The sequence below is a fragment of the Struthio camelus genome, chromosome 3, assembly GCF_040807025.1.
Source record: "Struthio camelus isolate bStrCam1 chromosome 3, bStrCam1.hap1, whole genome shotgun sequence".
NCBI classification, from domain to species: domain Eukaryota; kingdom Metazoa; phylum Chordata; class Aves; order Struthioniformes; family Struthionidae; genus Struthio; species Struthio camelus.
This window is the reverse complement of record NC_090944.1, coordinates 10156816-10174185: the sequence shown is the minus strand read 5'-3', so window position 1 is coordinate 10174185 and position 17370 is coordinate 10156816. Positions and strand designations below refer to the sequence as shown.

General features: G+C 39.1%; 1 protein-coding gene across 17 annotated transcripts in view; it reads right to left on the bottom strand.

Moving 5' to 3' along the window:
* Positions 1–17370, bottom strand: part of MSRA (methionine sulfoxide reductase A) — a 302387-nt gene that overhangs the window by 137729 nt on the left and 147288 nt on the right. For 12 of the 17 annotated variants that reach the window (XM_068936880.1, XM_068936881.1, XM_068936879.1 and 9 more), the window contains one exon: positions 12661–12780. The exons of 2 other annotated variants lie outside the window; for them this stretch is intronic. In XM_068936880.1, the coding sequence (XP_068792981.1) occupies positions 12661–12780 (120 nt within the window). Of the gene's footprint in view, positions 1–1329; positions 1892–11967; positions 12141–12660; positions 12781–17370 lie in introns of those variants that run through there. 3 more of the 17 variants (XR_011139953.1, XM_068936883.1, XM_068936882.1) reach the window with 3 other exon arrangements.

Genomic DNA, 17370 nt, shown 5'->3' with positions numbered 1-17370 from the left:
CTTAGTCAAGGCTGCCAGTTGTAATGCATGTTTTAGCCTCAATGCACATTCCTGCAGCTTAGCGGGAGCCTATGCTGAAGAGAGCAGTTATGTTGCTTGCAGGGAAATAAGATAAAGCAATTGCTACAGCTCCCTGCAGCAGTTTTACGCAAGAGTAGCTGTAAGCCGTTGAAAGGAGCTCCATTCCCTGCTCCTCCAGCAGGACCGAACGTGAATGAAGGTACAACAGCAGAGGCAGATGTGCTGAGATGGGGACACAAAGAGCTTGAAAGCGCCCATGGGCCATGCAGCCTTTCTGTCAAGCCGCTCCTCAGACAGCACTGTGACTTAACTAAGACAGATGCACATTGACTCTCTCAGCAGCATCCTACTTGTGTTGACGGTCTCAAGGTGTCTCCAACTATTTGCCCCTGAGAAGTTTCTAAATTGAACTGAATCGATTTACCATCCCTTCAGCAAAAACGTGTTGAGTCTTACCCATTAAGCTCTACTTGCTCCTTGACTTCTTTGCACTGAAACCCTACTATTTTCACCATCCCAGCAACAACCAAAGTCATCCCCCTGCTGTGACACCACTTGCCATACTCAGCCAGTTGACCTCATGCATTTGGTGTCAGACACCCTCCTCTCCCTAACTCTCCAAGAGCTGCTACGAGTGATGCTATCAAATGTTCATGAGAAACCTAGCTTAAGAAACAGGAATGCAGTCCTATTGGTCATGGCTGAGAAGAGATGCCTCAGAAGTAAGACCAGCACAATCTGTGTCATACTCTGGTTTAAAACCTGGTAAGGGCCTGGGAACCCAAGGACAGAATAGCTGAAGACTGCTTTCCATTCACTTACTTCACAACTCAGAAATAGGCAATGGGAAATTAGGGGCATATATGTATTGGTATGCTGAGATTATTGTTTATCATATCGACTAAAATTCTGCTATTGCTTCCTTTGATTTCTCCAACTGTCTGCAGCAATCCGTTGTCTCTTCTCTTACATGGTATGCTCTGGGGGGTAAAAACCTTAACTTTTCTATTCTTTACCCAGCAAGGTCATAGTCCATGCCAAGTCTAGTATTCACTTTTTAAATACCTCTTAAACACTTTTTAAATATTTTTATTCTACTGCTATACTATTCTAGCAGAAAGTGAACTGTATAGACTTTATGGAAATGTGACATTAGAAGAGAATTACTGGAAGGCATTTCAGCTAGAATTAATATTTTACACTCCTTGGAAAGAAAATAAAAACAGTTTTTAATTGAATCGCTTCATTGAATAAACACTGGATAAAACCAAGTGGGGAAGTAGGACACAAAAAAATAAGGTTACTCACATGTCATTACTTTTCTGGGAGGAATATAGGGATATTGCCAGAGTATGCAGGGATGCGACAAGGAAGGCCAATGCCCACTTGGGATGAAATCTGGCAAGGGATATCAAGGACAACAAGAAGGGCTTCTTCAAATACATCAACAGCAAAAGGAAGACTAGGGAAAACATGGGCCCGCTGCTGAATGGGGTGGGTGCCCTGGTAACGAAGGATACAGAGAAGGAAGAGTTGCTGAATGCTGCCTTTGCTTCAGTCTTCACTGCTAAGGCCAGTCCTCAGGAATTCCAGACCCTGGGGACAAGAGACGAAGTCTGGCGAAAGGAAGACTTGGTCGAGGAGGATCGGGTTAGAGATCATTTGTGCAAACTTGACACCCACAAATCCATGGGCCCTGATGGGATGCACCCACGAGTGTTGAGGGAGCTGGCGGATGTTCTCGCTAGGCCACTCTCCAACATCTTGGAAAGGTCCTGGAGAACAGGAGAGCTGCCTGAGGACTCGAAGAAAGCCAGTGTCACTCCAGTCTTCAAAAAGGGCAAGGAGGAGAGAGCTGGGTCTGTTTAGCCTGGAGAAGAGAAGATTGAAAGGGGATCTGATCAACGTGTATAAGTATCTGAAGGGGGAGTGTCAAGAGGATGAGGCCAATTTCTTCTCAGTGGTGCCCAGCAACAGGACAAGAGGCAATGGGCAGAAACTGAACCACAGGAAGGTCCATCTGAACCTGAGAAAAAACTTCTTGACTGTGAGGGTGACAGAGCACTGGAACAGGTTGCCCAGAGAGCTAGTGGAGTCTCCTTCCCTGGAGATATTTGAAACCGGTCTGGACGCGATCCTGGGCAACGTGCTCTAGAGGACCCTGCTTGAGCAGGGGCTTTGGACTAGATGATCTCCAGAGGTCCTTTCCGACCTTGGCCATTCTGTGATTCTGTGATTCTTCACAACAGATTTGATCTTTGCACTAGCTCTGTGGGTGCACAAGTATGCAAACCCTGACAGCAAATGTTTACCTTCAGTAACAGGTACAGAAGTATCTCCAGGCAGGCACCACATATAGAATAGAAGGGGTAAAGCTGATAACTCCTTCTTACCTTTTCCCAGTCAGAGAATTCATACGATCCCTGGAACGTAAGGGACTGGGTTTAAAGGGCTGGTTGTAAATGCCTGCACAGACAACACGCCTCAAAGAAGATTGAAAAAAAAGAGTAAAGGAGAGCAGACCAGAGTCCACTAAACTTCTCAATGCAAAATATTTGCTAGTAAATACAACAGGCTTAGGATTACTCTCTGGTCCTAAGGCCAGCTGCACATCACAACTCATCTCTGTACAACTAGACTTTTTATCCTCCCAAAAGGGTGTGCACCTCCATGCTGCTTATTGGGTTTGAATATCTGTACCATATTAACCATGAACTGAGTCTAGGAATTGCCCAGGATAGGCTGTGGGCCAAGCTAAAACCATGTTAGGGACCAGCAAAACAACTGAACATTTCTGGTGACCACCTACCCGTGCCCAAGCATATGCCCTCTTCAGCTTCCTGACATAAACATAGCAGGTGTGTAACCATGACAACTGTTCCTGGGATGTCACTAACGCTAATAACAAAGAACTTCTCTTTAGAAGCTAAAACAGAGACATTCTTTTAGGACACTTTATCCTGCTGATTTTTTTTAAGAGTGTTTGCAGCTCCACAGGAACTCTCTATCTGAGGCAGTCTTCCTCTTCTGTTTTTCAAGTACAGGTTTAAGGCAGACTGGTCACTTGGTCCATACCAATAGGCTGAAGAGACCTCATTGATATGGAGATGAGGCATGTTGTTAGTACTGTTGGTGGTCACATTTCACATGCAATTTGAATCCAGTCTAGATGAATGATAGGAATTACTATAACCATTGGGCAAGAAGAAACACCCCCTGCCAGTAGTACTGTGCATGAAGCATGCCAGGGAGGATGATGCCATATGATGTGCAGTGATGAAGAAAATCTCCTTCCTGGTGCCAAAATGAAAGCTCCCAAAGATGTATTACATTAGGTGTTTCAAAGCAGTAACTGCTCAGACAAGAAAAATCTGATACTTTCAGATCTTGCATGAAGGATCTACTACTTGCTTCTTCCCCGTTATGCATGTCCTTACCTGTTGCTTTGAGCTCTACTGACAGTACAGAACTACAGCATGTCACTATGAATAATATCCATTAATAAGGCAGAGGGTCAGTAATAAGAAAAAAGCTCTTTTTAGTAGCACATACTTCTCAGAGTAGTTCATTTACAGACATATAGGTATTTAGCTGCCACAAAGTAACCTTTAGCAAAATCTCAGCTAACTATAGTAAATTTTCTTTAAAATTTCCCACGCAGGCTCAGCATTAGAATCAATGAAATATCAATGTTCCTCTCATCTTTGTGAAGGCCAAAAATAAAAATACATTAAAGAAATGGATAGAGAAATTAATGGAGAAAAGGTCATCTGTGATTATTAAATAGTAAATCACTAATACTTTGAAGCTGGGAGGTATATGATGACAGAACTCACACTAACTTTTGCTGAAGAAGATTATTAGATTAGATTCTCCCTTTTTGAGTTTTTATACCTCGCAGGAAATTTGCAGAGAAATAGATTAAATGAAAAAGGGGATTTGGTTCCTAAGTGGTGACCTAAATAAACCTTGGAGTGGTCCAAATAGCCAGGCAATGGCTGGCATATTTCATTAAACAAGTCCTAGGTTCCGGGGTCAATAGAATAATGTTCCACCCTCCCTCCTGCCAAAGGTGTGGGAGCAGATAGGTCCCACACAAGAAGATATACTTTTTGTAAAAGATCTAGAAGTAAATGAACAAAAAACTAGAAGGGGCCTACATACCCACTGTACCTCAGCTATCTTTTGTCAGAAGTATCTTGTGTTTGTGGATTATCCCTTGAGCTCTGCTGGTAAAAATCCCTGATGTAGTGTTAAAACAAATCCAGCTGAGGCCTTCCAGTGGGGGCTGCTGCACCCTATTAGCGTGGGGAAGTTTCCAACTGATGGAAAAGGCAGATTTTCCATTGCTTTAGGCCTTAAAATAAAAATCGGATAATAGTCTTTTCCAAAATTTATGCTTTGTACTTTACTACTGTAATTGCAGTAGTACTTAGGGGATCCAGCCAGGCAACATACAAGCATGAAGTGATGGAGCCAACCTAGCAATAGGCTTTCAGGCTTTGTGCAGAAATTTGTAGGTGGCATCCTACAACTTCAGTTATGCCAAAGGTGTGAATAGATCATAATTTACACCTATCCTAGCTTTATAATCTCTGCATTTGTTAGTACATCAAAGCATTTTAAACATATTTATCTCTTCTAAAAGAATACAAATATAAAAGATGTACTCAAGTTCTAATCCACAGTTAATGATCACCAATTAAACCGAAAGACGATCTTCTCTGAAGAACCCTTCATTTCTTGGCTTTACCAAGTTAGTTAGGGCTTCTCGCTTGATCTCTCTTATAAAATACTTTTTGCATGCACAGCTGTAATCTCTTGCTATTTTATAAACCTTTTCTTTCCCTAAAAATGCATCTTTAGAGAATAAACAACTTTACAATTTTTGATGATTTCAGTTAATGGCTGCCATTGCAGAATTGTAAAGTGTTGGGGTGTGACCCTTTCAAAATGAAATATTTTGATTTTTTTTTTAATTCAAGCTAAGTCCCATTCTAAAATATAGCTGCATTTCTTTAATCAATCCTAAAAATTTAGGAACTATTTAGAACAAAATCAATGTTCTATTTGGTCCCAATTTCTTCATTTCTTTCATTTTTCTATTAGCCAAGATCAATTAGGAAAAAATAAATTTGAAGTGGCTCAAGCACCTTTTTTTTTCAGTGCATCTAGCTGAGAATAAAAAAACAGTTATCTCCTTAGTGATTGTCTTCTCTCTGTAAGCCTCTAAATCAGCAATGTAGTGCAGTTGCCCGTTACTGAGAGTCACACTCCCAAACGGATTTGTATATTCTATCTTAATTTTCCTGAGCAATGAAGAGAACTCCCCTGAGGTCTGGCTATCCCAAAATCCTTTCCAAACCATCCTCTGGCCTGATGGTACTTGCACTGTAGTAACAGCTTCTGTATTTAAAGTGATTACAGCCACGAGGACCCCAAATGCTCTGCCTCTCCTGTCTCTGTACCAAATTCTCTTCTCACTCCTACCCTGTTCTCTACTCCAAATCCATGTGTGAGTGAGTGGGTTTGCAAATGTAAAACATAACAGAACTTGACTATAACAATTGTAGTTATTATAAATGGAGATATAATAGGCTTTTGGGGCATAGCTGAGCAAAAAGTAGAAAGTTAAACTCTTGTCATTAGACTTTATCATTCATCCAAGAGAAAGGAAGCATGCAGGTCACATGAAAAATGATTCCAAATGTTAACCATCTCAGAGAGCCAATATTCAATTTACAAACTTTTACCTGCCAACATAGCATTATGTTCCATGAGGGGAGTAAGTCAAAATGGGTTATAGTGTTCACACATAGTAATTTTAGTATTCTCCCAAATTTAGGAAAAATATACTTTCATAAATAAATACCAACATCGGCTCCGCAGCACTTCAGCCATGTGCCACTACAGGAATTAAGATTCCAGCTTGGGGAATAAGCAGTCGGAGCAGTAAAAAAAAAAAAAAAAAAAAAAAAAAGCACAAACACACTGCAATAAACTAGAAATATAGGGACAACACAAACATACCATCTGTTTTACTTTCAGAATGCTGCTCTCTCAACAGCTGTAGTTTCCCCCTAGTTTCTTCAAATTCCAACCTCTCCTTCCCCCTTACATTCCTTTGCCTATTGTTTTTCCTCTTTCCTTTGACTTGTAGACTTGCTTTGGCCATGACATTTCAACTATACCAAAGCAAGAATGGTTCTCACAAATATGAATAGCCACAGCTGACTTCAATTCTTCAACAGAGTTACCACCTGCAGTAGTACTACCACTGCTTCTGGGAGGAAGGTTTTATAGACTGGTTGCTTCTTTTGTTGCTGCTGCTGTTGAAGTGTCTCCATACCAAAAACCAGAGCATAAAAATAAACACTAAACGTAACAGCAAAGATGAACCTCTTGCTAATATCATCATTCTCACAAACACCGTTACCAAAACCATCAACATATTCACAAGCCTAAAATGAGGAAGAGTTTCCTGCTGGCTCCTGTTGTGTTCCCAGGCATGGTGGCATGGTGAACTTCATAGCCTAATCCAGCACGGAGCCTTTTGCAGACCTGAAGGATTGCCCTTTGGGAGCTTAGTGCAGGCCCCAAGTTAGGAGATTTTGTCTTTAACATGTTTCGTAATGGCTCTTTCTACCTCTGGAGCTACCACATTGTCCTTTTATGTATATCTTTAATAAAACCAGGAGATGAGAAACAGGAAAAGACGCATCTCAGTGGAATACAATCCAAATGAAGTTGTTAATAAAAGAAATATATTTAGTATTTATACTGCTACTAGTACCTACGCCTGTTATTATGGACAAGGGTGACATAAATAGATCAAAGGAACAAGCGATAACAGTGAGGCTATTATGATTTTAAATTTGCCACGAGGCACAATCAAGTATCTAAATAATAAATATCAATTTAATCTCTACAAGCCTGAATCAGCCAAGATATTAGCCCTGAGAAGTCAAATTATGAAATGTAAGCGTTAAACCTTGATTACAGATATATCCTCCATCACTTGTGGACAGATAGCTTTTTTGTTTTTCAAACAATGGTTGATAAAAAAATTTATGGTGCCTTTTATTTTTAAATGACGAACCTACAAAACACATTTCTGTATCCTTGATATATTAAGGTACAATGAAGTTTTCTTGGTCAGCAAGAAACTCTTCTGCTGGAAAAAAACATGTCAGTCATGTCAACACAGTCAATTTTTCAAGCAGAACTGCAGTGTAGCAGGTAACTGAAATTCAATGCATCTGTTATATTTCTTGTTGCCAAGGTTTTAACGTTGCAGCAGCATCTGCTATCACCTTTCCAAATGATTTTTTTTGAAATGAAATTGGTACATTCATTTTATTCCATGACTTAGCAATCGCATTGAGGATGGACTAGTGATTACAGGGTTATATCATGGTTTTGTCTGCACATCTAGGAGGATCCTGAGACTATCGTCGCAAGATTACAGAGACACAACTTATTCTAACTGTGGCCTAGTTATTAAAAAGGATACATTTCCTACAATATCCTGCTCTTCAATTGCTACAGAAATTATATGAAACACTAATGTCCGCAGTACATCACGTTACCTTTGATCAATTCAGTATTTTGTACTTTCATTGGCTGACCTTTCCTTCCTTCCTTACAGGTAAGCTAGGCAAAAAAAAAGCAGGGAGAGGAAGAGCGACTGGCCAATTGTATGGAGACATGTTGTACAGATCAAGGCCGCGGTGAACACTGATATTCTTCCCAGTGTCTGTAAGTCATTAAAATTCCTACACCCTGTTCTCATAAGAAAAAAAGAATCGACAAAGGCACAACAGGAATCTATTCTCTTGATAGCAATCTAATAATAAAAGAAAACGTTCTGAACCATTCTCATTACTGCTTGGAAACTTTAGTCTTGTGGACTTCAGTTTCTGTCCATGAAAACCTTCAGATCTCTTTATAAGCTATAGAAAGTGAAGGGAATATTTGTACTTTAATTATACATCTAAGCATTTTGGACAGTCAGACCCACTTTGGAATGGTATTGTGATGTCTAAATGAAGGGCTCGTCCAGTGATATAAGACACTGCCTCAACATACTGATAGTTTGTCATAGGGCATTCATATGTATTATGTAGAGAATGGGAAATCTGAGAAGGAAAGACTTCCCTGTATTAAATTTTCTCTGTATTGCAAGTAATCACTTGTGGAAAACACTGGTCAGATTTTCTGTTGTTGGTTTCTCTCTTTAATGATCGTGCTGTTTATACTTAAGTGTGTCAAGTCCAGCACCATGAAGTCAAGCCCTCTGCATTCTCTTTCTTAAAGCGAAGAAATGCTATGAACCAAGAGCAATACTTTCAATGGCAGTCATGCCATCTGTTTCATGTATAACTAAGACGAAGCAGAGAGGGAATTAACTTTGTAGAAGCACCAAATGACCAAAGGGATGGGAGGTAACAGAGTAAAAATTAATTTTGCCTTTCTCCTTCCTCCACCAACTATTGAGACGCCTTCAGGACGACCTCTGGAAGCCCAGATGTTTTAAAGAGAACTGAAACATTTACATATAAGAATCACTCAAAAGATCAATTGCTCTGCAAAAGGCAATGGCATCCTCAGAAAAAAGACGGTCTGTTCCATATGAAATGTGAAACAATTTCACAATAAAGTATTGTATGTAACTCAATACAGAAACGAAGTCCATGTGGCAAACTTTTATACCGCATTGTTGATTATTATGAACTGTAATTTATATACAAGAGAATATGCTTCAGAAAAGTACTAAGAATTGACTAGATTATAAAGAGGCTTAACTAAATAAATATAATGTTACGTTCACTAAGCCTTATAACAAATAATGGATAACAAAAGGGCATATTCATCTACTTTTCTTACATTACAGTCACTAAAGATAAATACACCAGAAAACAAAACAAAATGACCTGTTTAGATCTTAACAGCTTGAACCATAAGCCTACAGACTGCCATGTTTTTAAGAAAACCATCTTTAGCTGCAGATTTTATATGGTAATTGTACACAACCAGTTTATGAATAACAACAGCAGAGTTTTTCCCTTCTGATTTCAGAGCCACTTGAGCTATGCAGATTTCAAAAAGCTTATGAATATACAGATAAACACAGAATTGTTCTGAACATCTGTAAGCAAAATATGAAAAGATGTTTCATAGTGAACGAACATCCTGGGTTGTCTAATGCTGGCCAAAAATGGTGTATTTATGTATCGGGCTAATGCACCGAAAATAGCTCAAAATCCTTCACCCACTCCAGAATGCCTTTTCAGATTTTCATCTGTATGGTCGTCACCACAAAATGTAAAAATAATTCTCCAGCACTGTATTCATAAGCTTCAAAATAGCTCAATTATCTCTTAAACATCAATTTAACAAGGCAATACCACATCAACTGATAGGAGAATCTTCATAACAACCTATTACACGTCTGAATAGGATAACACTTATCTGACCCTTAAAAGCAGAATCATGACTTTCCTACCTCCCCAACAGTGAGGTGAATTATGATACTCTTCAAGGCTTATGAGGTTGGAGGTTTGCCCTTACAGGCTTAAATTTTCATAAGTTATCGAACAACATGTTGCAGCAGTATAGTCATCAACTGACCACTGTAATAGAAACGGTGTCCCCCTACTTAGCTTAATAGCAAGTCTGTAGCTGACCTTTGCTTATCAGTGGAGTCCACCAGGTAAAGATAGTGGTAGCAGACTGGAACACTAGTGGTGTGGAAAACAGACCTGAATTCATTTGATAATCACACAACTTTTCTTTCAAGAACGTATACTAAAACCATGAAGAAGACATAAAAACCCTAAGCTTTTTCTTGTTAGCCATATAATATGTTTACTCAATGCCAACAGAATTATTCTAAATAGTGAATCAGAATAACAAATTGAATACGATACGCTCCAAGCCTCTGTCTCGGTAATTCCTCAACTACCTTGTGTTTAAACACAGATGTGAGTGCCATGCTACTTTTTAAGATCAATTATATTTAAGGCAGTTCACTCCACAGAGAGGTCTCCAAACAAGATGTTATTTATTATGATTGTGGAACATCCTAAACACACAAGAACAGAAAAGCCTTGAATTAGTTGCTCACACATGGACCTTGAGTTCCATCTGAGATGTCCAAGGACATTTGGGACCATCACAAAAGCTATCAATCAGATGTGACTACAGAATGGCAAGTGACTCAGACATCTCAAATGGCACTAAATCCTGTGTTTCGGTAACTGAACCAAAAGCCATCATAGGCTGAATTGTTTTGAGTGAGCTTAATGTGGGGAAAAGAGTAAACCCATATCATTTTGCCTAAGGTCTAGCTGCTGGTCTGCCTTTGGAAGGGGCACTAAATGTTTAATCCAAAGTATAGTTGCTCCTTTTCTTCAGAGTACAGAGCTAGGAAGGTGCCAGACTAAAATAATTTTCAAGCATAGGTTTCTCAAGACTGCATGGGTTGAAAGCAAAGCTCAAAGACTTGCCAAGAGGATACTGCTTAGGTGGCATTGATGTCCCTTCTAGAACTGGATTTAAAGAAAATGTCTATTAAGCATTCTCTACGGATATGACCTTGCTATAACAGATGAAGCAATCACTGCGTAACTGAAGTGTGCTGATCTCATAAATACCATTCTTCCCAGTGAAAACTATGGTAGCCAGAAGAAGCCAGATGGCAATATCTGAGGGGAGCTTGTGAGAACTCTCCCTAAAGAGACTTCTAAAAAGTACGTTCAAAAATGAAAATAATTCTACCAAAAAAAAAGAATAACACCAGAATAAGATAGGGCTAGAGGAAGCTAAGAAGGAAGAAAAAATGGTCATGCAGAAATCAGTAAATTCTCCAATTCAGCTCAGCTGCACAACTAAGAAAAGAAACTGTGTAGTGCATACACATCCCATTTATGTTCACACAGACAAGGTTATGAAGTATGTGCTTATCTTCCTGGATATCTCTGAGCAAAAAAAAAATCCTTCACTGTCCAGTATCTGGAGGTATATAAACATCCATAATGCGAATGTACATAAAAAGCGCTAGAAAAATAACTTCAGCTATGTTTTTGCACTACGTATCTAACTAAAGAATTATCAGCAAATAGAGTTCAAAGATTTTTCCCATTTCTTTGTTCCAACTAAATAAAATTAAATTAGGAAGGAAATAAATTCCTTACTATTTAATTACCACTTTTTGTTCACTATTTATGAAATACCAGGCATAAAAAGCTTCAAAAAGTTTTGAAAGTGTCTCAGTCAAACGTAAAGCACACAATAACACAGACCCATTCTGAAATATAAAACCAGCCTACATCGCACAGAATGAAAAGACAGTACCTTGTTTTTCACTTCCCTAGTTATACCTTGTCCTCCGTTCACATCACCTCTTGGCCCATAGCCAGCTCTATCTTCAGAGGAACGCTCAATATTCCATCAAAACTATCCTCAGCATACCTGACCTGTGAGCGTGTTGGGAAAGAGAAATTGTACCGTGCATCCCTATTCTATATAAAAAATCTAATTATTTAACGCGCTGGCCATGAAACAGAGAGGACAAAAATTGCCAGATAGGCAAGGGACTATATATACTCATGAAAATGCTACATACTGCAGGGCAATTACGAATCAAATCCAAAGTATAAGAGTGTGGAAGTATTAAGAAGTAATGGATGATTTCAATAAATATGAGTGGCATCACTGATCCATCCACTAGTGACACTTCTCCTTGTTATTATGCTTTTCAGCAGCTGTAGGTATCTATGAATCAGTCAGTCCTTAAAGGCATGATGATCTTTATTTCGTTTGAGATGTTTTGAAATTTCAGTTACACTAAGTATTTACATTCAAGACCATGCATACTACTAAGAGTTACCATAGGAAATTCTCTTTAAATCTATATATTTTCTTTTGCATTTATAAGGCAATTTCTTACGAGTTCAGCATCATCTATGGAATATCACTTTAAAACATCTCTTCTCACATTTTTTACTATTTCCAGAAAGTTTCTGCATCTCTAGGTGCCTTGCAGCACTTATCCACAGTTGCTAAAGTGTCCATTATTTGTTTGTGCTGCTGAACTTTTTACTCGCCTTCTCTCAAACCTAGGAGACAGATTGTCAGTAAGAATGGCACAACAACTTCAGCAGTTGGCATAAAAAGTGTTAACAAGAAAATAAACCGAAAGAAAACCTCTAAGCTGTTCTCTACCAGTAAGCATAGGAAAGCACGAATTTGCTTTAACAGCAGCCTTAGTCAGTTGGCTGCCAGTGGTTCTATGTTTTAGATGACAGAAAGAAACTGTAGTGGGTTATTCGAGGCATTTTTATAAAGAACATATTTGCCTAAGTTGAAATAGAATCCATTTCCCGAGGATGTATATAACAACCCAATAAGCAAAGAAGAAAATGCAAACCTTGTATTTTTTCATTTTCCTCAGAATCTATGTGCATACATTAATCATCAATTAACAGATGATAACGCGATGCATTTTATATTGCAAGGTAAGTTCAGTATATACACAGTCTCTGTAGTTACTGCAATCACTCTTACTGCTCTTCAGTGCTGTTCACAATCTGACGGGATTCTACTCACAGAGCTTAAAAAACAAATAGAAAGACTTACCTGAACAGACTTCTTTGTAGGTAGGATTTGGGGTATACCCTCCTGCATAACCCACTTGAGTGGAGTAGACTCCCTTCTGTCTCCAAAACTTTCTCTCAGCTCCCCAGAAACAGCCCATACCTGAATATTGTGTGAAGCACATAGCATTATGTCAAAATCTGATCAATACTAAATCGTTTATTTGCATATTAATTGATATAGCCTGCACTAGAAGTAATGTCTGTAACCGGCATGTGGTTGAACGTTTCCCAAGATTATGCATGGAGTAACTACACCGGGAAATGCATTCTGCATCAATGAACAACTCAGATAAAGCTTTATTTTAATAATGCTTCTGAATATTAACATATCACAGAAGACAAATCCTCTAAGGGTTCAAAGGCCCAAACAAGGTGAATCCTCATGCACATTAAAAAAAAAAAGTTACTTAAAAGGCAATTGCGCATACTTGTACAGCACCATTTTTACTTTAGTTGATTAGCAAGCTGTCAAAACACAATGATTTGTATTAATGGCAAACAGTTATTTAATTTTCTGCTTTCAGGCATATGCAGTCTTTAAAGGTGGCAGTAATAATGGATTAAATTATATGCTATACAGGAGGAAAAATGCTTTGGTTTAACAATTTATGCATGCAGATATTCGATGTTCAGACAAAATTCAGGTACTCATTCACCCACGTGGTCAACTATCAAAGGATAGCAGATCCTCAGCAGGTGTAAATCAGCAAAACTCTCCTGGTAATAGCAGTCAAGTGCATTATATGAATGCCCGTGACAAGGTATAAACAAGACCAAAATTCACAGTTCTCTGATGGCTTAAATAGTGAAGAGAAGTTAGTTACTATTTGGAGGGCTCTCCAGAACCGAAACATGTCATCTGCACTCTAATATTATCTAACTTATCCCTGATTATGGGCAATGTATTTTCTCTTTCCGTCATAATTTACTTCCTTTTCTTATTCTCATACTAACCTACTTGAAATAAAAGGCGGTATAAGATAAACTAAATATCAGTTACGCTTAGAAATCAATGACCCGTGATGGGTTCTCTATTGATATTAGTGCAGACATTTTGGGTTAAAAAATTACAGAAGTCTTCCTTTGAAGTACAACCAAAAGAACAAAGCAGTCCCTTCTATCAACTATGATGGCTCACAAAGGCATATCCTTTCTTTGAAACTTCAGATGTTAACTTCAAACAAAAGTAACTTATTTTTGACCAACTCCTGCCTCTGTTTTGAGTTATAATGCACCAAAAATACAGAAGTAATGACTCAGATTTCTCCTTCTAATTCAGGTGCTCATGCAAGACACATGAATTACGATCCTAGACTGCTCTTGGAGACCATGGAAAGAGGCAGGCATCTCTTGAGGGCAACGCGGCCCACAGAAGTTCTAAATTGCCAGTCTAATTACAGTCGTTCTCCCTTGGCTACAGAGATAGCTAAGGCTATTAGGCTTGGGGTCCTCAGTTAAATTAGGCTGGTGGCAGACTGCCGTAGGACCTCTCTTGCAATTCCTTCTCTGTTTTGCAGAAAGAACAATTGAAAATTCCTATCTGAGAGAAATTTTTCAGTCACTCACCTACCTAATAGTGATTTAAACTAGAGGGTACTTCTTTCCCTGACACTGTTCTCTTATCTCAATTAAAGTCTGAGATGTTCTCCAGTAATTATGCCCCAAGTTCTAGTCAATTGATAGATAATCTAGTAAGACAGTTTTTATGCATTGCTCTGCCTACGCTCCACAGTACAACCAGCAGTTGTGGCCCTATCATTATTCCACTTAAGAACGTGACTAGAGCACCTCAGGGATCCCTGATGCTCAGGTTTCCTTCCCAAAGAAATCAGAGCACATAAAAGGGGGCAATTACATGCCAGTACGGAGTTACGGCATGAGTAGGGAAGGAGCCTAAAGCAGTGACCTGGGAAGTGCTCCTTGGTCCACAGTGGAGCCTTTGAACACGTAGTTTAGACACAGCCTTTGAATCTTTGACCAAATAATTACTTAAAAGTATATTTTCAGACATGCTTCTACATAGGTACATGCAAAAGGGTGTGTAAAAACAGGTGTGCATGCAAGTTCCTTGTAAGAACACTGCACACAATCTGTCAAAATTCTTGTCTTCAATAATTCTAATAATTTGAAATATGTATGGAATATTCATTAACACCATTTTAATATCAAGGCGATGTAAATTCTTGACTCTCTTACATAGGACCTGCATAAGGAAGCATACACAACTTGGGGTACTGAAGGCAAATTTCTCTTAAAAAATTGAGCTTCATCATTCCTGTTTGCAATTCTTTATTCCCCATACCCAGTGCTAAAGATGTAGCTAACTCCTGACTACTTGTTCATACTGCTTTATCCAGGAGGACATTTTGGAGGCATTACCGAATTAGACTGTGGTGAACAATCTTATTGAAATGTGCATCTGATTTTGCCAAAGTCAACATAAAAGAGAACATATCATTTTTTAAAATCATGCCTGGGGCAATTGTTTAATTATACATAACCCCTACTGCATATGAAGTCCATCACACATTCCCAAAAATGGTATTTTCCATTCTACTGCAAAGCAATAAAAAGTTAGGAATACTATTTTTCTGTGGCCATCCAGTCTTCTGGAAGAGTCTTCGTTCCTTCTGATAATCATAATTCATGTTGTCAAAAAAAGAATATTTTATCTTTACATATGCAGCTCTAAAACGGGGAAGACGCAGGATATAGTCTGCTTAAATTTCATCTATCTTCAATTTAGGTATTTAACCATGTAGCCTGCCCAGACTATAACTCATTTTGCTTATTTTTTAGGACTGCCTAAACTTGGAAGTTCCGAAATTCATTAGGTCCTTCCCAACTTACCATAAAAGTTTCCATGCAACTAGACAGTGGTTACCAAAACATGTTTTTCTGAAAAAACAGGTGCCTTGCAGGAGCTTTCTTTCGATCAGGTTTAGGAGGATGGCTGAAGAGAGCAGAAGAACTCATTTAGAAGTGGGCGGATTTAGGGTATTAGATCATTTCTGAGGATGGCTTTTGTTTCCTTTTGTTTTTTCCTTCAATGGTGATGCATTTAGAACTGCATTTCCCACCCAATTGCAGAATCTGAAACCCTAAGATACCCTTCTTCCACCTCAATGACCTCAGCACTAGGCTGAGCTGAGAATCCCTCCTCCTGAGTGCATAGCAGCTGAGCTTAGTGTTCAAACACAGAAAGTGTTTCCCATTAAAATATTCTAAGTTCTGATTTGTTAGGGCACAACAAAAAACATCCTAAAGGCTCTGTAGAGCTTTGAGCGTAGGACACCCCCGTCCTTGGAGGGGTGTTCAAACCTGTAAGATACTGCGGAAAAGGTCCCTAAGTTCCATCACATGTCCATCCTAAGAAAAAGGTGAGGCTGCCTGCCTCTTAAGCAGATGGAGTGCCCAACATCTCCTCTGTTCTTAGGGGATAGGAGAGACACCTGGCAGAAGTGGCTGGATCACACTTTGGTGACAATGAAGGTCCTCAGGTGGAGAAAGAGAGGGGACCTGCCTTAGATAGACTGCTTTCCTTCTGCAGATGTTTTTTGCCTCTTCACAAAACGTGGGTAAGTAGTCACTGGATCACATACCTAATATCAAGTGTCTAAAACTTCACTGAGACTAGGCCAAACACAGTTCCAAAATTAGTGGACTGGATTCTACTTAAGTTTCTCTGACTAACAGCTTTGTGTCTGAGAGCTACAGAAGACTATTATATACTGCTAAGGCCTGTATCTTGAAAAAAATAAAGTCATTAAGGGAGAAATGATTGCATTTATCTTGTAATTTGCCATAGATCCATTCCCTACAATAAGACCCCAAACCCACGTGTCTTTTCAATGACCGGTAGAACAAAGCCCACCAGTCTAGGTGAGTTAATGCAGACCTAGTCCATAAAAACTTGAGCATGCATAACTGTTATGGACGTCTTTGAAATAAAAATTTAACTAGCACGTCACATAACCCAGTTTTCATAGGTGGGCTGAAGGCATATATATCTTACCGGGGGCTGCATGTTCTCATTTTCTTTTGTTTTCTTTTGCGGAGAAGACAAAATGCTTCAGGATATTCATGGATCCAAGAAGTTCCCATCTGTCTCTGTCTTTGGCCTCTGAGAAGTATCTTTGATTTTATACTGACGGTACTTTGTGACACTAAGAGCTTTACAGGAAGGACACAGTAGCCAATTTATCAAACTCACGTTGGCTGGACAAACATGCCAAGTTGGTGGTGAGTGAGCAATGCCATCTATGTTAAGGAATAGTACGGACCTAAACTTTTTTCTGCAACGCATTCCTACGCAGACCCGCACCTGAGTGCAAAACTGTAACCCAAAGTTATGGACACCACACAAATTCGGATTTGTGAATTCAGACATAGGCCTCAAGATTAAAGAAGTGCTTCTTCCTTCCCCACTTATTTCAAGAATTCTAATGACTGAGAAATCCCTAACTCCAGTGCCTGAAATTACTGATCATCAGGGCAGGGCTCACTGACTCTTCTTGATCAACAACCATTATTTAGATTTCTCTTCTTGATAGCCCTCTCTGACCTGTTGCTTTGACCCAATGACCTACATCCTTATGGTTTCTTGCACTTTTTCTTCTCTGCAACCAGTTTATGTCTGGATTCATTGTGTTCTCCCTTCTGTGAGAGACAGATATTTTATTCCTTTGGC